This window comes from Pimephales promelas, chromosome 18, assembly GCF_988280905.1.
Source record: "Pimephales promelas chromosome 18, fPimPro1.hap1.1, whole genome shotgun sequence".
Classification (NCBI taxonomy): Eukaryota; Metazoa; Chordata; class Actinopteri; order Cypriniformes; family Leuciscidae; genus Pimephales; species Pimephales promelas.
Window position 1 is genome coordinate 22,668,108 of NC_142786.1, and position 23,965 is coordinate 22,692,072.

At 35.0% G+C, this 23,965-nt stretch overlaps 2 protein-coding genes across 2 annotated transcripts; both read right to left on the minus strand.

Annotated features, from left to right (window-relative positions):
- Window positions 1-121: 121 nt before the first annotated feature.
- LOC120485076 (zgc:85777) lies at window positions 122-21,644 on the minus strand. Its single transcript, XM_039680602.2, is given in 11 exon segments — window positions 122-328; window positions 330-365; window positions 929-1,079; window positions 6,035-6,196; window positions 6,545-6,718; window positions 6,805-6,972; window positions 8,935-9,041; window positions 10,207-10,336; window positions 17,595-17,715; window positions 21,412-21,606; window positions 21,609-21,644. Coding segments are annotated over 11 exon segments (1,326 nt in total). The 3' UTR covers window positions 122-282.
- Window positions 21,645-22,431: 787 nt separating this feature from the next.
- On the minus strand, window positions 22,432-23,882 carry gngt1 (guanine nucleotide binding protein (G protein), gamma transducing activity polypeptide 1). The gene is made up of 3 exons (XM_039680607.2): window positions 23,322-23,882; window positions 23,126-23,224; window positions 22,432-22,981 (listed from the first exon to the last, which is right to left on the minus strand). The coding sequence occupies exons 2-3, from the start codon at window positions 23,219-23,221 to the stop codon at window positions 22,856-22,858; spliced, it is 222 nt and encodes a 73-aa protein (XP_039536541.1). The 5' UTR covers window positions 23,222-23,224; window positions 23,322-23,882; the 3' UTR covers window positions 22,432-22,855.
- Between the last annotated feature and the right edge of the window lie 83 nt (window positions 23,883-23,965).

The following is a 23,965-nucleotide window of genomic DNA, read 5'->3' on the forward strand; positions in this document are numbered from 1 at the left end:
ACCATTTGTGGTTTTTAAGAATTATGAAAACTTTATTATTTCTTTTCATGCATATTAAAAAACTAAGTTATATACAACTGTAATCAAAATTTACATACAATTTTGTCAGTTTTTCATCAGCCAAGTCTTCATTAAGGCAACAATATCTGACTGCAAGTTACAGATCATCTTAAAGTTGATGTAACTGCTACGATAACTTAAATAATCCATTTACATTTTGTGTTAGATTCTCAAGTTCATTGTAAGTGCACTATTTTTCACACCAAATTCATTTCAGTGATGTCATTTCCTGGGCAGAGTGTCCATGTACTTGCATATGATTGACAGCATCAGCTCCTGCACCAATAGACATTAATCTGGAGTCCCTGTTAAGACCAAAAAATAAATAAATTTATTTCTGACCTGAGGTTTAGGCTTACCATATATTTTACTTATTATTTTACACTTTTAACAATCAGTTGGACTTTCGATTCTCTGCATTGACAGCTCTTTCCACACACTCAAAAGCATATTTTGTGAATATGCATTCATGTGTATCAATTGCTTCATAGGAATCACAAGCACCCTTATTCAAGAGTGAATACATGAAGAGTTCAGATGCAAAAGCCTCTAAGTGCCATTTGAAATTTTCTTCTAAAATGATCATTTTTTATCAAGCTTGTACATTTAAGTTCAGTAATTTCACTTAAATGGCAATGAAGATTACCTATTAATTGTCATTTAAGTGAAATTACTGAACTTAAATATACAAGCTTGATAAAAATTGTCATTTTAGAAGAAAATTTCAAATGGCATTTAGAGGCTTTTGCATCTGAACTCTTCACATGCAAACCAAACCTGTTGCTTTTAAATGTCACTAGATGTCACTACAGCTCTGAGAGCACATGCATGTTCACTTCATTTCAGATGAGACATGAGAGAGACTGACCTGTAGAACCTGCTGACCAGGACACCACTGGTAAAGCCCATGCCACCCCAGTACTGGAGGCAGCTGTCACCGACCTCTCGGGCCAGTCGTCCAGCCTTCAGCTTGGCCATCGACGCCAACTTTGTCACGTCGTTTCCCTTGATGTACAGAGCTAATGAAAGGGCACAGAAAACATCAATTCTAAAGGTATTCTTTCTAAAGGGGAATATGCTGAGATTCAGCTCAATTTTTTTAATATCACAACTCGAGGGAGGAAAAACAGGTTCAAGGAATCGCAATTTTTTGATTAAAATAGGACATCAAAACAAAAACATTATTTACTAGAGGTTCTGACATAATGTTAATTGTTGAAGTCTTTAATTTTTTTTTAAATCAATTTGAATAAAACATTTTTTTTAATCGTTTTGAATGATTCAATGATTCACTCAAAGACTTATTTGTGACCCTGCCTGTGAAAACCCAGCTAAAGTCATTTTTTTGTGATTCACTGTTTTCTACATACAATCATCCTACATAATGTAAAGAACATTCTGTGAAAATATAACCTTGATATCTTTAATATTGACTGAGTAAGGCTGTGTCAAAGATTTGCTAAATTCCGGGCTCAGAAAATCATGTTTTGGAGAAATTCCATTTTTAAAAAAAGCTTATTTTTAAAACTGCAACACATTTGATCCATAATTATCCTCCATATGTGCCATATACCACATTAAAGCTGAGATTCTCCCTTTTTTAGTGATATATGACACATTTTGGGGAAAATTCTTAAAGTTTTATAAAACAGGCCTATTTATTATGATGTGCATGTCCAAAAAGCTAAAAACATTGAAACGAATGGGGCCATCACAAGAGCTTGATTGTAGCAACAATTATCATGTCAATTCAGTGGAATGATTTGTATAACTTTATTAGTAAAATGAAATATCAGTGCAAATATAATATCAATAATATATCAATATCAAATAATTAACATGTAACATTTCGGCAGAAAATCTCATTCTCTTACTGGGCCACGGTGTAACAGTGAGTAAATCTGGAGTAAAATTTTTTTTTTTTTTTAATTAAAAAAATAAGTCAAGGGATAGTTCACCCAAAATTTTTAATTCTGCCATTACTTACTCAGCCTCATGTTGTTCCAAACCAGTTTGAGTTTCTTTCTTCTGTTTAACACAAAATAAGATATTTTAAAGGATGCTGGTAACCAGACAGTTGGCGGCACACATTGACTTAGTAGGAGGCGAAAAAACACTATGTAAATAAATGTGTGCCGTCAACTGTCTGGTTACCAGCATTCTTTAAAATATCTCATTTGTGTTCAGCAGAAGAAAGAAACTCATAAAGGTTTAGAACAACATGAGGGTGAGTAAATTATGACAGAATTCAAAATTTTGGATGAACTATCCCTTTAACAGGTCAGTCTCAAATTTCGTACACATTCTAAAATTGTCTAGATGCAAAATATTTAATAATCTCATAGATTCTATTCACAAAAGTCTGTGATCCTTTTTTTGATTTAGTGGTTTCTTCCCCAGAGTGCAAGTGACTTTGTATTTGTACTAAAACTACCATGTCTAGTACAGTATTGTCCATCTCCAAATGACTCATCATGAGTGACAGCAACTCTCCCTCCTTGAAAAATGAAGAACACTTTTCAGCATTGAAATACTTGCAGTTGCAAGAGAAACTTATTTTCAGCTTCACATCTGGAATTCCAGCATTAGAAGCAAATTCTTCTTGTTGGTGTTCCCTCTTCAGATTCGCCAGTCTATAATAGGTTGAGGTTCAATCACCAAAACTGGCTCGTCCTCATCATCATGTTGGTCACTGCCTGAAAAAACAAGGATATTTTTTTCAATTCAAAGCAAGAGACCTAAATGGAGAACTAAACATGGGGGCGGGGGGATTTATCCATTTTAAATCCACATTTAAAATGAATAATGAAGCATTTTATATGAAAATATTAGACTGGATCTGATTAATTGCGGGGAGGGCATAGGGACAAGAAACAGGTAGGCCTATGGCTACATGGCCCTGGCTTCAATTCAGAGTGTAATCAAACAAATAAACATCATGTCATAAAAGTAATTAATTTAAACTGACTCAATTCCAACCAACAAATGTAATAAACATTTAAATCCACTATGTTTGCATCATAGTTTGAATTTTGTGTTAGCATTACATTGGCACTGACAGTATATTACATATTCAGCATTAAAAAAATTATAATGACAAAAACTTACCGTCAAATTCCTCTTCAGTTTCGTCAAAGAATGTGTCCTGTTCATCATCACCATTATCCTCCAGAAAATAATCCGCTATAAAACCGCTTAAATCATAATTTGGGCAATTCCACCGAGATTAATATCTAAGCAATCAGACATTTTACGTTCTTGCACATGCTTCGGTGCTGCCATGTCAGATGTCAAAACGACGCAGTTAACAGTTAATCCAGCAAACGAATTATATTATTGACACTTATAAGAAACAAATATAATATAATATAATAATATTATTGGCAGAATACAGAGCTACAATACACATAAACACCTCAGAGATCTGAACCGGCCGGCTGAAGTGAAGTCGCTTTTTTCCATTGTGTTGACCTGATGATTGCCACTCGTGCGGATTGATTTTAAGGTCTGTTTACTCTTTCTAATAGAAAATAAGTCAAAAAGAAGTTCCTGAACTAAATGATAGGAATCAGCAAGTGTTGTTGCGCTGAAAAATAAACCCGGATACGATTGAAATCAATGTTAAAGCCCGCGTCCGGTTTTTTTTTGCTGCGCAAAAGTATAACGTAGTGTCAATAAAATCATTAATTTTAGTATTTATCATGTTATAAATTAAAATTTGAGTATTGAATCTCAAAACCCTTGTAATAATCTATCATTTACAGCAATAAACACACATTACCTATTTTTGTCATTTTTATGGCTATGACTACTTTGACGCTCTTTTATTCATAATTAGATTCTGCGACTTTAGCCGGGGTTCCACAGGCGGGGTCACCAGGATGAATCAGCATTTTTAAACAAATCTCTTGTCCTTAAAGGGACAGTGTGTACTTTATGTATTTTATTATTTAAAATAAATATTTTTAAACATAAATATGTCCTCAATGGGGTACAAATACCTCTGCCAATTATCTGACTTATCCTCGTAAACCAAGAATTTAATATCTGTATATACATGGGACAGGTAAGTCCACAGAGGCTTCCATGTACTTCCGCCATCTTGAAAAACTATAACAGCAGAGAGGGACAAAAAGTACTAGGTCAACGCGTTTCCACAGCGTGGCATTGCAAATCCTCGTCACCAGAAAAGTCCAAAATAGATCGTAAAACGAAACGTGACCGGAGATTACAAAAAACACGAGTTAATGTCGGAAAAGCTTTTTCCAGATGGATAGAGCCAATGCAGGAGAAAGAGTTCAAAAGACTCCTGCTTTCTTCTCGACAAGTAAGTCAATGTTACAGTCTTAATTACATGCTTTTTTTCATTGTTTGCTTGTGTACTTTATATTATAAACAGATGAACATTTATTGTTAACAGTTGATGATATCGAACAATGCATGTACTTCAGAAAATATAACGAAAAAAGAAGGCATAACTATTTATTACAATAGTTCATGTTTTTCACAGTCAGTAATTCACACTGTAACATTTGTTCACAGTTTTACCGTTTTTGTTGTGTCAGGTTGCTGTGTGTTTGAAATAACAAACCTGTTCACCGAAGGTACACTCGACGAAGTGTGACATCCTGTCATAGCTTTTTGGTACATAATGGCTACCGTAGATGCAATGCGCAATTGAAAAAAGCGAGGCGCAAAATACATTTTCACCGCTAGATGGGAGAAATTCCTACACGTCGTCCCTTTAACCAATAAGAACCCGGACCAATAGGAAAATGATGGGGCAAATAAAACAGACTAAATGGACAACTTAAAATGTTTCTGCTGTTGTTTTTTAAATACAACCACTACTTGTCAAAGATCTGTAAAGTTACATATATTTCACATTGGGCTTTTATTTCTCATTTGGAAAATAAATACATTTTGTCAGTTTTCTTGCTAAATAACTTTTTTTCCTGTTTATTTTCTTTTCCAAAACATTTTCAAAATTAAAAAAAAAAAGTTTTCCTGAAACTTTTTAAAGGGATACTCCACTTTTTTGGGGGAAATAGGCTCATTTTACCACTCACCCAGAGTTAAACAGTTGAGTTTTACCGTTTTCGAAGCCATTCAGACGATTTTCTGATATTTAGAAGAATATCAGTAACCAAACAATTTCTGGTGTCATTGACTTCCATAGTATATTTTTTTCCTACTATGGAAGTCAATGAGACCAGAAACTGTCTGGTTACTGATATTCTTCTAAATATCAGAAAATCGGCTGAATGGATTCGAAAACGGTAAAACTAAACTGTTTAACTCTAGAGGAGTTGTAAAATGAGCCTATTTCCAAAAAAAGTGGACTATCCCTTTAAGAAGTAAAAGTTTATGCATTTTATTTGCTTTGCCTTATATTTCAAAACCAAATAACTGTGATCTTTTCAGGTAAACATTTTAATCAGAAATATATAGATTTTAGATAGTTTTTTCACAACTCGAAAATGTGCAAACTGAATAAAAATAAATATGGTGTTTTATACCATATGTTGCATATCTGCTTTAGTTACAGGTGTGCAAAATATTTTCAAAATACATTTCATTAAAGGGTAAACCCTAACCAACTTTTTTTTTCGTTAATGACCTGTAAGATCTGGGGCTTTATTATTGCTGCTCATTGAATTTGGACATTTGGGTAAAAGTGTTTTAATTCTACAATATATGGTGTAAAAACAGGTTGAATGGTGGCTACTGCAGTTGAATTTTCCTATTGGAAGTTGTAACCACGCCCTCGCCTCTCTCTGGGGCAGCGCCAACGCAAACTTGAATGTTCGCTGTGATAGTACTTGTCAAAGGATTTTAATGTGCAGCTCTAGTTCACACCATTTCATTCCATTATTCATTTCGAAATGGTGGCCCCTGTAGACCTACCAGACACAAAGCCATGAAATTGCAAAACTACCTTGGCCAATCATTCTAAAATAATTTCAGGACTCGCCTGTGGCGCGATGCAAAAGGGAGCGCAACAGCTCGATTTCTGTCTGCAGCTCGGCCAGCCTGAAGTGAATGACCTGGTGGTACAGAACCGGCTGTTTGAAGATCTTCCTCTGTCTGGTGTAGGTAATGGTCTCTTGGACAACTTTCTCCATCATCGTCAGAACTTGAAAAACAAGAAATACGACACAATCAGGTCTAACATGCCAAAGGGAAATATTCCAATGTGTTCTTCAACAAATTATATGATAGAGGGAATACTTTGTAGACACCATCTCGACAGGAAGTAGGCAGCAATGTTAGCTGATGATGTCAAAAGATCCCCCAGAAGATTTAAAACAGAGTTTGACTCATCTGTAAACACATTTGGGCCTGAGAGGAGAGTGATCTGGATTTATTGTACACACGCAAGCCCCGCTGACATTAACACACGGACGTCATGACCGTGCCAATCCCAACAGTGAAGAGCAATGTTTGACGTGCAGTGGGACATGTGGGAGAAAGGATTGCTTACTATTGGCTGTCCCCCAGAGCCGCTCCTCCTGGAATTGCAGCATCTGGTAAGTGAAGCCCATTCCCTCCTGCCCTATGATATTTTTGCAGGGCACGCGTACGTCATCGAAAAACACCTCTGCTGTATCCGAGGACAACATGCCCATTTTACCGATCTTACGTGCGATTTGAACGCCTGTGGACGTATTTGTAAAACATTAGCATGTTTACTTTGACAAACGACTCGTTTCCTAAAGTTTTGTGCTTTTCCTCCAGTCTTACCAGGGAGATTCATGGGTAAGCAGATTAGGGATTTGTTCTTGTGAGAAGGGTCATCGCTGGTGTTGGCCAGGAGGCACATCCAGTCTGCTTGTGTGCCATTAGTAGTCCACATCTTTCCACCGTTAATGACCAACTCGTCTCCTTTGCGCACAGCTTTAGTCTTGATGCCTGGAGGAGATAGTATTTATAGACTCTTTAGATCAGTGGTTCTCAACCAGGAGGCCGGGGCCCACATTAAACTTCCAAGGGGGCCAATGGGTGACTTAAAATGATTTAGATGAATAATACTAATATTTTACAATTTCCAATAACATTAAAATTATTCATATATATAAACACTCTAACTTATTTAAACATCATAAAAATGCTAGTTTTTATTGAAAACTATTGACTTCTTGAACAATTATTTTAATATTATTTACATACTGTTCTACTATTTTTAGTGTTTTGAATTAGCTTTATCCTTTTAATTTTAGTAGTAAATTTAGTAATATTTTATTAGTTTATTTAATATTTTCATATAGCTTTATTTTTATTTCAGATTTAGTCATTTTAGTACTTTAACTTGTTTATTTTAGTTTGTGGTGAAGGCAAAATTTAAGTTAAATTTTATCATCTAATATTTATATTCAATTTTAGTTCACTTTTATTTCAATTACCAAAAATTCTAGAATCAACAAATTCTTGAAACAGTTGAAATATATTTTTAAATTTAGTTAATTTTTATTTCAGTTTTTAATTTAGTCATTTTAGTACTTCAACTTATTTATTTTAGTTAGTAACTTTTCTTAAGGTTAAGTTTTACATCTAATATTTATATACAATTTAATTTCACTTTCATTGCAATTACCGAAAACAATTTTTAATAGCTTTAGTTTTAGTTATTACACTGTGTTTCTTGATTCTGATTGGTCAATAGCGTCATCCAGCGGTTCCCAGATAACAACCGCTGAAAACAGATTACGCACGCTCATCCGGGTTACACTGACATCGGCAGCGCTATACGCTTGCTAGGACTTAGTGAAAGTTTTGCATTTGGTGAGCTAATAGAATATTAAATCTCAGTCAAATCAATATTTTGTGATGCAGTTATTTATATGCCATCTAGTTAACTCTCTCTTGTTTCATGCAAACGCAGCTGCTGCCATGTTGTGACTATTGTTTTGCACACTGTTGGATTACAAACAGGTACGATTTTAAAACTGTTTTAATCTGAAATCAATATTTCTTGTCTCCATAATTATTTATGTGGCAAAATGCTGTGTAATAAGTGGTATGACTGTAAACCGTATCACTTGAATGTTTAGAGAGAACCGGCTGGATGTACATTATCCCTTACTTAACAATAACAACACTGGAATCACAAAATGAATGAATTGAATTATATCACCACTCCCTGTTTCTGTGAATAATTACAGCAGAAATATCATATAGCAAATATTTTAGCTAATATGTGACCATGGACCACAAAACCAGTCACATGGGTCAATTCTTTCATTTAATTTAAAAATCTGAAATCTGTGGGTGCAAAAAAAACAGTTGTCCATTTATGTTCCCGATTGTGCTGCATTCACTCACAAAAATAAATGTTTAATAAAATGTCATTTATTTAAGGTTGGAAATATACAAAATATCTTCATTTTTGGCATAAAAGAAAAATCAATAATTTTGACCTAAAAAATTTATTGTTGGCTATTGCCACAAATATATCCATGCGACTTGTGATTGGTTTTGTGATCCAGGGTCACATATATGGTGCTTTAGAATTGTATGTTGGACAATAGATCATACTTAGCTTAAAATGTGAAATAAAGTAATACAGCACTCTCATTTCACCATAAACATCTCAATTGCAGCTCATTATTAATTTGTGACTAGTGCCGGCTTTACTTCAAATACAAAATTGAATACATTTATGAAAAATAGTTCAGCATACCCCTGTGTGATATTCCCATGTAGACAAGTCTTTTAATCTCCCTGGCCTGAAATGCTGTGCTATCTTCATCTGATGAAGTAATTAATTTTAGATTTGCATCTGGTATGTGTTTACATCTTGTTTAAAACACCCCCTTGGCAATATAAAGAACATGTCTTTCTTGTTTGTTACATTATCTCCAGCAAAATACTTACTTGCTACATCAGAGCCGGCCCCTGTTTCGCTCACCCCGAGGCAGGCCACTATATCTCCCATAATGGTGGGCAGCAAGAACTCTCTCTTGAGCTCTGCAGAACCAAACCTACAACAGCACAGAAGTCACAGTCACATCCTCAAAGGTATCAGTGTCATAGCAGCTGTGATTAAAGTTCATGAGGAGAGATTTACATTTTACAAGAAGCAAATGCAATTTCAGAAGCTGTTCTCTATAGGCAGTATCACAAAGGCCACTAATCAAAATCCCTGATTTTCAGAAACCAAATAGCCAGAAACATGAGTGTTTCCAGAGAGTGAGCACAGTGCAGTAATATCCCCTCAGTGACAGACAGTGTACAGCCGGCTGCAGTTAGAATATGGCAAATACTAATAGGAGGAAAGGAAATATCCTGATAATTACAGTATTTATTTATAATAAATGATAGGTGGGTTAAATTGTCATGAGAGTCTGTCAACACATAAGATCATTTGCTTAATCAGATTTTTTTTTGTTTACAGTAAAAATATCAACAATTTACTTGAGAAGTAAAACTGCATAATATAATTTGTTATCATAGAATATATTTTAAATTAAGCTGAAACACAATTTTTTCACAAACCTAACGTCAACATGAAACTTAAAGGAGTAGTTCAAGTAGTTAAACGACACCAGACGATGAATAAGGGTCTTATCAAGCGAAACCAACGGTCATTTAAAAAATAAATAGCAAAGTTTAAGTTTTATAAGCACAAATGCTCGCCTTGCTCTGTTCTGTGATGCGCGTTTGTGACTCTCCTATTTGAACAATTGAATCAGGACCCTTATTCAATGAAAGAAATGAACGAATTGACTCGAAAAAAGATTCGTTCATTTTGATGACACAGAACAGAGAGAAGTCACACAGAACAGAGCAAGGCGAGCATTTGAGCTTATAAAACTTAAACTTTGTTATTATTTTTTTTAAATGAGCAATTCTTTCGCTTGATAAGACCCTTATTCATCGTCTGGAATTACACCTTTAGGATATAGGGGGCGATTTCAAACACAGTCTGTAGCCACACTGAGCGCACTCGCCACGAACTGGACAAGGGTGGGAATTTCAGTTACAAGCTACAATAGATCACCCTCAGTGTAATCTGTCAAAATGACAGAAAGCCTTCAGATTTTTCTGTCACTGCTAAAAAAAAAATCAGTCAAAGACGGAAAAATGTTTTACGCAAAGTTTGTTTCCTTACTCAAAAAATACCAATATTTCAGATTTAGAAATCACCTCGCCAGTGCAGGTGTAGCCATGTCACTCTGAACGCCAATGGCCATGGGAATCCCTCCACAGTTGATGTTCCCCAGTTCTTCAGCCACAGCCAAACTGTAGCTGAAGTCCAATCCAAGACCGCCATACTCTGCAAACAATGAAAACAACCAGTGAATACCAAGAGAGCAGATGCTTCATCTCAGTTTTTTTTTATGTTATTAAGCTTGTAAACATTGAAAATATTGTAAATGCTTTAGAAAAATATCCCACAATATTTGCAGGAACATTTTGATCACAAAGCAAGCAAGTGAAATTTAGAGTGTTTCTCTTTGTTCTTGGGCCTCAATAAGCTAAACTTGCTTACTTCAGTACTGAAGACAAATATGCATCATGCAAAAGTCCTCGACATATTTGTACCATGCAGTAATCTAAAACTTGACATGCCCTTTTCACACCCCTGCGGTCCATTTCATCATAACATATTACAATGTCTTGGGCAAATGGCGTTTATGCAATTACATGTGATCGTAATAACAGCATTACTGTTTCCCACGACACTTTCCTTGTAATGCATTTATTCATTTACCATTTTCCTTCAGGAAACAAATATTACGACATTAAGGAAATGATTGTAATCTGTGCAGGCAATAAGGACAACAATAATATTGAAAAGCAAGGCCTTTAGTGATTGTGGTGAACTCTTCACTCATTTACACCAGAACTACAGGATGCTGTATTCTGTCATCAGGTACTGCGATGGTTGTGGAAAACATTTGGTGTGGCAAAGTAAGGAAAAGTGAAGCCAGAGAGCAAAGGAAACAGATACAGCTGCACAGGAACAGTCGTTGTCAAATAATTCAATATCCAAACAGACAATCTGTTAGTGTTCAGTACCTAGTGAGATGCATCCGAAAGGAGGGTTTGTTTATCCTGACCACAAACTAGTAATAGTATTAAGCACTTTTGTTTTGGGGGTCTACTAGAATAGGCTAGAAAAAACACATTATTTTTCACATATTTGTCATTGTTGCAGCTCCTCTCTTCCCAGTCCGTCAGTAATGCTCTTTTTAGTTCCTGTCTCTATGAAGGCAAGCCCCTCCTTCTGAAAAGCAAAGCTCTGATTGGTCGGCTAGATCAGTGTGTTGTGATTCAGGCGTGTTTTGTAATGCCTGGTTCAGATTACACGATTTTTTTTGTCTGTTACGATAGTCACTGTGTCAGATTACGCAATTTTGGCTCCTAAAATCTTGTCTTGTTGTGGACAAGACACATGTCAGACTACACGTTACTTCCTGACCAGTCATCGCATGCCGTGAGTTCCTGGATTGCTCGGCATTGCCTTTTCAGCGTGACAAATACATGGTGTGGCGTGTGAGTGTGTGAACTGGTTGAATTGCGTGTCATTGGCCATTCACGTGAGACTTGAAAACCCTGGTCGAAGAGGACAGTATGGGCTGTCAATCCTCCAATGAGAACTTGAGGTAAAATATTATTTTCTTATATATTTTTACTTCTAGTTTTAACTTTAGCACCATTGTCTCTCTTTCGTTTTGTCTTTTTTGAAAGTTGTATACGGAAAAGCTTGTGCTCCTATTGGTCAACCTCATCCATGTGACGGAACCGTCATGGACGACCGTTAAAAAAATTAAACATGCTAGTCTTTTTGTCGTGATGTCGTGAAGCATCGCAGACGCGACGTAGGTTGTCGCCCACTATGACACAATACGAGATGATACGATCGAATCTTGCGTCCCGACGCCCGTTGTCGTTTACGAATCCCCACGACAACCTACGTCAAACGGATCGTGCCAAAATCGGGCTAAAATCGTGTAATCTGAACCAGGCATAAATGACACACCCTTAACCATAACAGCGAGTTTCAACGCAATACTAACTAGCTAACTCAACTAGACCTCGAACCTTTATTTTCCGTGGTCATTTTGATCTAATAGCTTACACACAGCAGAGGGAGACTATTTGAATCGTTGAGCTACATTTACAAAAAGACAACAAGTAAACAGTGAGTAAAAAAAAAAAACATAGCACAAATAAATACTATAGAAACAAAATACTATAATACTTCAATACTATAGTGACAAAATAAATAAAAACGGCTTAAATTTTTTCAGGTGGGTCTAACAGTGGTATTCAGATAAGAAACACTACAGAAATTAAATAAAGTAATCAAATGTAAAAAATAAACCAAATTAATGCTTACAATTAGAGTTACAAAAGTCATTTAGTAAAGAGCAGTGAGTCAGTTTCTCTTTGTCTTTTGTTCTTTGATTAACATGACAGAAAGCAGCAGGTTTATTAGGCTGCTGTCACTTTAAGAGCTTATGCACAGATTCAATATACTTTTACACAACGTGTGATTTATTTTTCAACTATATACGTTCCAAAACTGAGTGTATTTACCAGAATATTCTGCAAATCTGGCATTTTGACATAATTTTGAAAGTCTTTTTGGTACTCACAAGCTGTTTAAGAGGCCACTTTGTAGGAGCACTTTTGGTGTTGGCGCAATACCTGCGGGAATGATTAAAATTATGTGCAATATTTTCGTAGCGAATGAGACGAGTGAGTGTGAGGAGGCAGGTGTGTTTTAATTCACTTTTGAAGAGAAGTGAGAATGCGCAGTTTGGTATCGGCGATTCTCGGTGCTTCTAATTTTTTTTCTCAAACAGCAACATTACACACTAAAGAAAGTTGAAAATGTAAAAAAAAAAAGGCAAATTTTGTATAATAGTCTTATTTGGGTTTGTTTAGTTAAGTGATAATAGGATATAAAGTTAGAACAAAAAGTGAAAAATTATGTCATGTGCCATCAAGCAGGTCTAATCTTTACGAAGTTCAGATATTGGAAGCTGGTCAACACTTCTGTTTACATGTAAAAACAGTGATTCTTCTGTTTGGTGGGGTAACCTCGCAGAGTACATTTAATCACCGCATAGATGTGAAATGAGAAGTATTTCATGAGACACAAGAGGCCTTGCACCCCCACATATTTTGGGACTTGAGTTAGAAGACTGGATGGTTTGGATAAGAAAGTTTTAGTGCCTTATCTGAGGTTGCTCGGGTTGGAAAAACAGACAATCTGGATTTACGCCAGTGTTTTGTAAGATGGAGTTCTTTTAGCCAGGTTGTGAAAGCTATGATTTCATGAAGAAGACGGGTGTTAGGAGAACCAGCAAAACTCTAAAACGAGGATTCAAAATACCTTCCATCATGCAAAATAATCTAAATGCTCACCTGTAAGATCATGTAGCATTGTGAGCATGCATTAATATAAGGCTCGTAATGGTTATACACATGAGAGAGTGGGGCTAATTTTTTTTTTTTACAAAGGCCATTTCTTAGTAACTGTAAGTCACAAGTTCATGACACAAATGTGCTTTCTAACACTAAATTCAAAAATACTTTTGTTGTGAATTATGACCTCCAAAATAAAATAGCAATACCATCATATTTTTACTGTCGCTGTTAAGTAAATAAGTAAACACAATACAACCACACTGAAATATTTAATATAATGTGTGTGTGTGTGTGTGTGTGTGTATATATATATATATATATATATATATATATATACTTACTCAGTATTTAGTCGGTTAATTTATCCTATATTTACATTTGAGTAGCAAAATACCTTAAGATATTAAATCTTAAATCTTGAAAAAAAGGAACAAAATTATGATTTTCATTTATTACTATATTTTGAACAATATTATACAATTATTATAAGTTTAAAACAAGAAAAATATGTCAGTGAGATAAAAAAAAAAAGATCTTGTTTTACCTTTTAATTTAGTTAATTTTTCTGACTGGTGTTTTTCTTGTTTTAAGAATAAACACCTAATTTTGATGATGTTTTTCAGAAAACAATAAAAAATCATTTTGCTTCTCATGGAAATGTCTTAATTTGAGAATTTTTTAGATATTTGTAATGGAAAACGAGACCAAAGTATTGAATAAGAATTTAGTTGTTTTTTTTGACGTGCAATATAAAGGGTGATATTTTAAATGGTTTGATGCTTTACCTTTTACATTTTTGCTGTTTCATGAATTGTGTTTCATAATTGTTTTACTGTTTAAATTTGCAGCAAAATTTCTAACAGGCAGATTACATTGTGACAACTGACCTCAAATAATATGACAACAAGCCCTGCTCACAGGCTGGGTAATGTATGTTCATTGAACTGCATCCTTTTTCCTGTGCAATAACCATGAAAATGTTTTTGTAGGCAAGATTTTCAAATATGTCTGTACAGAAATTGACTTTCAGAAAATAAACCTAGCCTGAGAAATATACATCCAGTTTCCCTTACATCTTGATATCTTTCAGAAAATTATAACCTTTCACTAAAAATGTTCTGCTTCCTAAATTTGTAGTCACTGGTGATGGTGGATTCTGATAATAAATATAGCAACAAAACCATCCCCAAATCTCAACAGGGAGCGCGCAGGAAAAGCTCCAGTTTAGCCTACAGCAGCCAAGTCACAATTCACCTGAACAGATTCTACGTAATTGTTCAGAGATTTGCTGGTGTATCTGTGCTGCACATATCAAAATGAGGTGAGGCAACGCTACGAGTACTAATCCTCTGTCTAAGAAGATGCTGTAAATCCAGCTGGCTAATGCAGAAGTGTCACAGTGTCAGCACTTCTTAATGCAAGTGCTGCTCTCCTCTGACCGCCAGATTTATGAAGCCGGATTTAAGTTCCCCCGAGCCTCCAGCGATCTGCATTCTATTATTAGTTGGCAAAACGTACATATATAAAAAAATATGAGGATATTATATGCATGCTATTTAAGAATGAGACTTAAACGTAACCTAAATGCTCACCTGTAAGATCATGTAGCATTGCGCGCATGCATTAGTATAAGACATATGAGAGACTGGGGCTAGTTTTTTTTCTCCAAGGCCTTTCTAACTGTAAGGTTGAGTCAAAAGTTCATGACACCAATGTGCTTTCTAACACTAAATTCAAAAATGCTTTTTTTGTGTGAATTATGACAAATTATGATGAAATAAAATAGCAATACCATCATATTTTTAACCATTTTTGACTGTTGAGTCAATCAAGCAACCCTTTAAACTGCATGGGAAAACATATTGATATGCGTGATAATACCACAAATCAGGTTTGTGTTTTCCATTGTTCTCGTAATTGCTTCTTGCAGCAATTTTGTTATTTTCTCATGAATCTACCTGCACTAAAATAAAAAAAACCTAAGACTGTTTAAGGGCACTCTACAATCTTGTTTTTCCTCTACTTTTTTCAAAAAGGATCCTTAGAACTGTAATTCTGCCATTACCAAAGACAAAATGATCCAGTTTGTACTTAAAATGCATTTTCAGTTTTACAAATGTCTTTTTCAACCAGATGCTTTCAAGAAGAATCAAATTGTCCTTTATCTTGTCAAATAGAAAAGCTAGTACAATGAAAACATACTGCATAAACTTCTTGTTCTGAAATGTTGGATATTAAAAAAATATGAAAATATGACCACCCAAACTGACAGCATTTTTCAACCTTTTTGACTCTAAGGCCCCAAACCCTTTTTGGGGGTCACTTTAAACCCAAAAATGAAAATTCTGTCAGTATTTACTCACCCTCATGTTGTTCCAACCCTGTAAGACCTTCGTTCATCTTCGGAACACAAATTAAGATATTTTTGAAGAAATCTGAGAGCTGGATCACTCCTCCATACTAGTCCATAGGCTTCTTGAGGAGTTGAAACTTGCTGGCATCGAAAAGTTATTAAAGACATCGTTAAAATAGTCCAAGTGACTACAGTGGCTCAATCTTAAGTTTATCAAACGACAAGAACACTTTTGTGCGCAGAAAACAACAAAAATAACGACTTTATTTCAACTATTCATGTCCTTCTCTCTCTGCCTTGAGTCAGGTTACTAGTTTAATAGCGTAAGCTTCTGTTATTGCACATCACACGCATCACACACGACCAGTGTCGGCCAATAGTGAGCCTACGTGTGACGTAGCTCTACGCTATCACACTACGTTAACTGACAAGAGGCGCAAAGAGAAAGAAGTGAATAGTTGAAATAAAGTCGTCATTTTTGTTTGTTTTTGCACACAAAAAGTGTTCTCGTCGCTTGATAAAGTTAAGATTGAGCCGCTAGTCACTTGGACTATTTTAACGATGTCTTTAATAACTTTTTGAGACCGGCAAGTTTCAATTCCTCAATAAGCCAATGGACTAGTATGGTGGAGTGATCCAGCTCTCAGATTTCATCAAAAATATCTTAATTTGTGTTCTGAAGATGAACGAAGCTCTTACGGTGTTGGACCAACATGAGTGTGAGTAAATACTAACAGAATTTTCATTTTTGGGTGAACTAACCCTTTAACTCTTTCCCCGCCAAACACGGAATTTTCCGTGTTTAATGAAAAAACGCATCTGCGCCAAACACGGAATTTTCCGGGTATCCGTGTTTTAGGTGGTATACGGTAAGGAAGACCTGCGCGCATGTCCTGAATGATTGCGCAACTCTTTGTTTAGAGAAACAGATTGCAATCGTCTCAAACAGTGGAGTAGTGAGAATGTATCAGACAGACAATGCAGAGGTATATGGCTGAAGTACTGGAGGTTAATGGACTCGGAGTCCGATCACTCTTTATTTGATAATTCTGAATCTGATCGGGACGAAGTAGTCAGTGAGAGAGATGCACATGTTCATGCTAGCCATGGACGTGCCGCAGATAGATCATATGATTTTATGACACTATAATATGTATGTGTGTGTGCAGGCATTTATGTGTGGCTGTCTAAATATGAAGGTGTAATTGTCAAATTATTTCTCTCTTTGTGCACATTTACCACATTGTAATATGTATTTGTGTGTGTGTGTGTGTGTGTCTAGGCCTGTTTATTGTAATTCCAATTATTCATAGGTAGAACACAGAGAGGCAGAGGCAGAAGTTTTATTGCAAAAGTTACATTTCCCTTACATCCTGGGAAATTTGATATATTTTACATTTATTTTATGTTTTTAATTTATTTTGGAAAGTTTTATATATGAAGGAAACAACATCTGAATGTATTCTGCTTTTAAATGCACTTGTTTGATAAAAACACCTTTTTCGCAGTTTTTTGTCCAAAATGTTGTGTTTTTGACAAAACCTACCTCTGTTCAAGAGGCAATAAAAAAAGAACAGATGAAGATAAAATAAAAACGTTTTTTTTTGCCTAAAAGCAGAGGCTCAGATCTTTATTTTTATATATATCATCTTCATATATTCATGGAAGAAAATATTCAGCGGGGGCATTCAAATTTAGCGAAAATCGTCAAAAACCCTGGCGGTGGCTGGCAACTTTTTTTTAAAACGCTGGCGGGGAAAGAGTTAAGGTACATCTGAAGTAGCAAACGTCTGCTTACCCACAGGTTTGTTGACTCCCAGAAATCCTGCACTTCCCAGGATTTTGAAGATCTTATGAGCAGGAAACTGCCCTTCTTCCTCCCATTTGTCTACATAAGGGTTGATCTCTTGATCAATGATCTGTAACACATGCAAGATCCATACTTAATCTGAGTACTGTAGCTCAATTTCAACATGACTATGATCTGATCATGTATTACAGTAACACATTGTATGCAATGAAACACTTCATTATTCCAGTGAAGGAGGATATCACTCACTGACTTTTACTCATCACAAAAGTGGCAAAAGGCCAAAACTTAAAAAAAGGAAATAGTTCCTTCAAACTATAGAGTATAATAGCCACACAATAGGTCTAATAAGCGAACTTCCTTCAGAGTCACTTCAAGATGTCTGGTTTGCATCTGCAGCAATACTCCATGTAGATTTGCGCCATATACAGGCACTGCCAAAACAAACATTCCTGACATACATATTCACGTTCAAGTTTAGCTCTTTCAACATCTGGATTTCTTGTTCAACCGTAAACTGAACATGTTTTTTTTTGTTTTTAAAGACACCTTATCACCAAATCTGATCACCACTTTCAATTGTATTTTTACCAAATGTGCTATTTTTATTTTTACAATACATACGGTTTGGGCGAGTAAAGGTTTTTTTTTAATTATTATTATTAATATTTTATTCATGAAGTATGCATTCAATTGATAAAAATGACAGTAAAGACATTAATGATACCAAAAAAATGCACGTTACTCCTCTGAACTTTGTACTCAACAAAAAATAAAAAATGAACGAAATGAAAAAAATGCATCACAGTTTTCACTAAAGCAGCGCAACTGTTTTCAACATTAGTTTCAAAGGAGAGCAAGGCAATTCATTAAAATCTACTTGGTTACGCAATTAAAGAAGAAAATGAACTGAATTATTTTCCAAATAATGCATTATGTGAACAATAGCTTTTTTTCCAAGGTTAAAAATAATAAGAAATGTTTTTTGAGTAAATCATCATATTAGGATCATTTCTGAAGGATCATGTGACAAAATTCAAAAAATGTAATGTGTAAATATTAGCATTTTACTGTCTCTTTGATCAAATAAATGCAGCTTTAGTGAGACTTCTTTCAGAAACATTATAAAAATCTACTGAACCCGAACTTTTGAACTGCAATATACATTTCATAAATCATGCACAATTTTGTTGGCAATATTTTTGCATTGTTCTAGCTTTAATTTATTTGAACTAATACAAAATTAGCTTATATTCTTTTTGAGTTTTGAATCCCTGAAAAAAAAAATTGTCATTAAAATGTCATTATAAAACTATATAATAAGAGTATCATATTTCTTTATGGCCCAAAGAAAAAGGTAATGTCAGACTTCTGTTTTCATATGCAACAAACTGACATATCATCTAGGTTGCAAACAACTAAGGGTGAGTATTTTTGTAACTTTTAAGTTATAAAACAGAAGTCTTTAAATAAATAAATGCAATTAAAAGTCACCAGACCTTGTAATGCTCAACTTTTTAAGTGTCTAGAACACTAAATGTTGTAATGGGGAGTCAAAGGAAAGCAAGGCAATTCATTAAACTCTACACAAATGAAGCAGAAAAGGAACTGAATTGATTTTCCAATTATGCATTATGTGTACAATAAAATAAAAACTGATTCAAGCATGATGAACCAGTAATTTCAATTCAATTAAGGCTATAAACTTTTTTAGCGGTGGTAATGACTCCTCTTCGGCTAATATGTCATGCTTATACGTTTAATGGGAACAGACTGAGCTTTCAGTATGAGTTGTGAAAAGTTAAAGAAAATACTGCAGAGGGATGAGCACCATTTCCCCAAAAACATGCAGACATGCTGCTTCACTGGCCAACAAAAACGTCCTGCCTCAAAAGCGGTGTGAACAGAACAAACAGCATTTAATAACGAAAGGAAGCCAGGGGTCAACAACACGATAACAATGTCAGAATGAACTTTTCTGACTTTCTTCAGGAGAAAGAGTCTGCGGGGAACAACTGCCATAGAACATATAACGGAAGTGTCTTATTTAGAGTTAGATTTACTCAAAACCCAGAGGACTGTGACTGGATAATACGGTCAGAAAGGAAGGGTGGTCCACCCTGTCCGAACCTACAGTACAAGGTCCCCTATTCTTAATAAAGGTTGGTGATACATTCCACAATCCTCTTGTCGGTTAAAGAGGTGAGAATTGTTTGGTGGGGTCCAAAACTTTGGCTTACGGTTTGTCAACACTTTATGCACCCAGATGACCATTGAACTAAACTGAAAAACACAATAGGTGGTTTCCTGGAAGTGCTAACCCTAATTGGTGGATTAAACATTTTGATTTAAAAAAAAAAATAATAATAACTCATACTCACATCATTTCAATCTGAACATTGCCTAACTGGCATGCCTTACGCATTAAGTAAGATACTGTGAAAAATGTAATCTTGAGTCATGAGATGACCTTATGAGAAGGAATGCATTTTATAGTAAAATACTAAGCCCTATATATATTAAGCCCTATTGAATCTGACACAAATCTAATACACCAATCCATTTAAATGCATAGGGCTATAAATAAATATTACATGCTTCTAAGTCAAGGACTTTTCTTACTAGTTTTTAGTGTTTCATTGTCTCCGGTGTTTTCTTTTAATAAACACCATCCCTGAGCTTCATGCTATACAGCATTGTTCTCATTATCCGCTTCTTTTTCTGTTTATATCCTTTCTCATACCAGTCTATTCCCATACTCTTAAAGACACTGGGAATTTGAGAAAGCAACTTCCTTGCCAAGCCCTGTAACCCTCCAGTCTAGCCAGTTGATATTAAAGAATAATTACAGAGACTTTCACTCAATTAAATCTTATTCATTCAAATTCAGTTTCAACTTAAAATATTTAGCACATGCCTTGGAGATGGTAATGATTAATGTAAAATACTTTTTTTCCCATTTATTGGAAAAAAGCCTTGAACTTGCTAAAGAAAAGATTAGAAAAGTACATTAAAAGTGAATTTAAAAAGAAAACTTCTGAAATAAAATGTACAAGAAGAGACTCGTTTTGTAATAAGTCCTCATAATAGCCCATTTCTCACAGATCTTCAAAATGAATTGGTCTTCAAAATGTCACTCAGGTGCCCTGATAGAGATATTTCTTTATTCTAATTCCTATATAATAAGAGAAAAACTTTTTGGGGAAAGAAAAGGGATTGTTTGTTGGTGAGATGGAAATGACTGCAGAACAGGAGAGAGCTGTCTATACATTCAAATGAATAAGTCAATGTTTTTTACTTATATAAAATTAAATGTAAATAATCTGTTTATATATATATATATATATATATATATATATATATATATATATATATATATATATATGTGGTATAGAAGTTAAGTTTATATTTAACTTGAGCAGGCTGTAACTTATAATCAACTAGCGTCACGTGACAATCATGGAAACATCAAAACAAAGCGTCTAATCTTGACATTTCATCTGTTAATCTCCAAAATGAATCTTTATATCAAACAAATCCCTTCCTAAAATCCTTAAATTATGTCTTGAATTAACAACAAATCCCTATAACCCGAAACAGATGCAACTAGCTGTAGTGTCCAAGCTAGCTACAAAGTAAGTGACCTCTTCCCTACATTCACTTGCTGAAAAAGATTCGACCTCTAACGTTACATTAACATGAGTGTGATATGCAGGTAGCAAAAAACTGAATCATCATTCATCTCTACAGAGAATTATACATTTGTTATGGATATAAAATAGCACGGTGTCATATATAACGTTACCTTTCTCAAAGACGACTTTAATGCAAAATGTTCCTCTGTGTAGAGAACATGATCGATATTTTCGGTAGAAACAGATGCTTTCGGATTGGAGGACGATTGTTCTGAGAAGTGCCGATTGTTGCAGACAACAGTTTGGGGTAAATTACGATTGAGAGCTAAACTGAATCTCAAGACATTAGCACGCAGTGCCATTCTTACAAACTACACAAAAGTGTTGACATGCGCATGCGCATTGAACCTTACGCAGAAGTCGAATGTAGAGTATAATGGCTACTGCCTGGTCTGCTGTCAGCACTTTACCAACTAACTAGTTATTGTTAACTAGGCTATTGTTATAGTTATATAGTAAATCTGTGATAAATGGGTATTAGCTAAATGTAAGAATAATTTTGAAACAGTGTTTGTAGAAGATCCATATTTGTTATACCATTGTTTGTTATTATGGTATTTTGTTAGTTAGGCCTACCTCTATGAATACCATAGTACATTTTAGTTTACACTTTATTTTGATAGTCCACATTCTACTAAATATAGGGGTTCATTCAGGTTGATTTGGATACTTTTTTTTTTTACCAGTAATTTCAATGGCAAAATGTGTCTCAATCAACCTAAATTCACTCCAAGTAAGCGGCTATTTGTCATTCGAGTATTATAGACTGTTTGGTTTGGGTTGACGTGTACTGTAGTTAGATAGTAGCCTACTTACAGTCAGAATCTCTGTTGGGGAGCCTCAAAATAAAGTGTTAGCAAATATTAAGCAGACAGTCTACTAAAACTATAATGAATAGTAGCAAAGTCACTAGTTAGTAGAATGCATAAAGTTGACTATCAGATTACCACATTTTGTAATTAACAAGTGTGGCCTTTCTTTATTATAGCAAAGACTTGATGTAACATTTTCTGTAAAATACTGTTTGCTTTATAATACTAACCCTAACCCTATACACTTTAAACCAAACTCATAATGGCTCTTGGTGATGTTCTGGTGACAAAAAGAATCAGTCAGAAACTGTAGTGGCCTTTTGCCATGTAACTTTGGTTTTATTGAATAGCTAAATTATTCCACCGATTAAGCCTTGATTTATCATGTTAATTACAAGCTCAAAAATGCACTTTCACCCAGTATTGTTATACAGATGTTACCCTTTGGCTGGCTGCCTAAGAAAGAAATACATGTATTAGTCCATCAATCAAGTCTCTGGTGATCAGTGCACAATGGTAGTCAGATTTATTACATCACTTCAAAGATGAATACACAACATATGAGGGTCCAGATCCTGAGGACTCATTTGCAAGGGAGAAAGAGCCATTTAGAGTCATTCGAACATCTATCCATGTTTGTGATTGTCCTTTTTCAGGGAGCAGAGTGGATTCCAGCTATGATTACATTTGAGCAGGTGTCCATGGGCTGCATTGAATACTAAACTGCAAAACTCTGTCCACATTAGCAAATGACACATCCACCTTTCTCCTTGAATGGGTTCTTTTCCTCTGGAATGCCTTTGACCAAAGGATCCTCCTCTGCTCCGCTCTGAATGTACTCCGTAATCTCTTCACAGCATTTGGAGGTCTGACAGAAAAAAGTGATTGAAGTGACAATCAAACAAAAAAGAGCACACCAACAATACCTATACACGCTTTAGAAAGCCATCCAGGCCATTCAACTTTGATGTAGTCCATTGTAATCTGGCCATGAGTAGATTTGAACGCTTACCTTCGCCCTTTCCAGCTTCACCTCAGTTTTGAGCTGGGTTACTTCCATTTTAGCCTTATCCAGGTCCGTCAGATCTTCTACATTTATGACCGGCATTGTCTGTGAGAAATCAAATCAGACAATTACATCACAAGTGGTAGGGTATTTATGATTGAGATTTCCAAATATACAAAAAATTGCAGATGACCAGACTTACTGCCGCTTATGATGAGGTCTCCTCCACCCCTGAAAATGGACAGAGATTCTGCACCTCTCCCTCAATCCGGTTTATAAAGTAATCTGCATAAACATTGTAATCTCTTAATCTTATTAAAACAAGCACACTATATTTTATCTTTCCATAGTCATATTCTCCAAATGTGTGGTCAGCTGATCTTGTGGATTACCATATACACAGCAAAGTAAATACATATTTACTTAATAAATGAATTAGGCTACATCCCAAATAGTGAAATTTATATAAAAGGGTTTCTAATGACCTTCGGATTGTAATATAGGTCAAGGCGACATAGAAAGTATCACAGGCTACTGTGATAAGCGTGCTGCTAATCCATGTTTACCCCAACCTGTCACATTAGATAATTCATTATCTTCAAAGATATGACAAATGCATTCTTTTAAAACATTTTTGTAGCCTATATATTTTTCCTGGTCACACATGAATAAAAAGGGGTTTTCATTATTATATCATTAATAATAATATAAATGTTATTATTCCAATATTATTTTGATTTATTAGTAGGCTAATTAAGGATTAGACATTTTTGTATAGTTTTACTATACTATTATTAATTTGTAGCCTACTGTAGTAGAATATTTTGTAGAAGTAAATTTGGCTTT

Bases quoted from the DNA above. Each gene is read 5' to 3' on its own strand.
- gngt1 (XM_039680607.2), bottom strand. From the start codon at position 23,221: ATGCCGGTCATAAATGTAGAAGATCTGACGGACCTGGATAAGGCTAAA. The intron at 22,982-23,125 runs GTAAGCGTTCAA...TTTTTCTGTCAG, and splicing joins TGAAGCTGGAAAGGGCGAAG to ACCTCCAAATGCTGTGAAGA.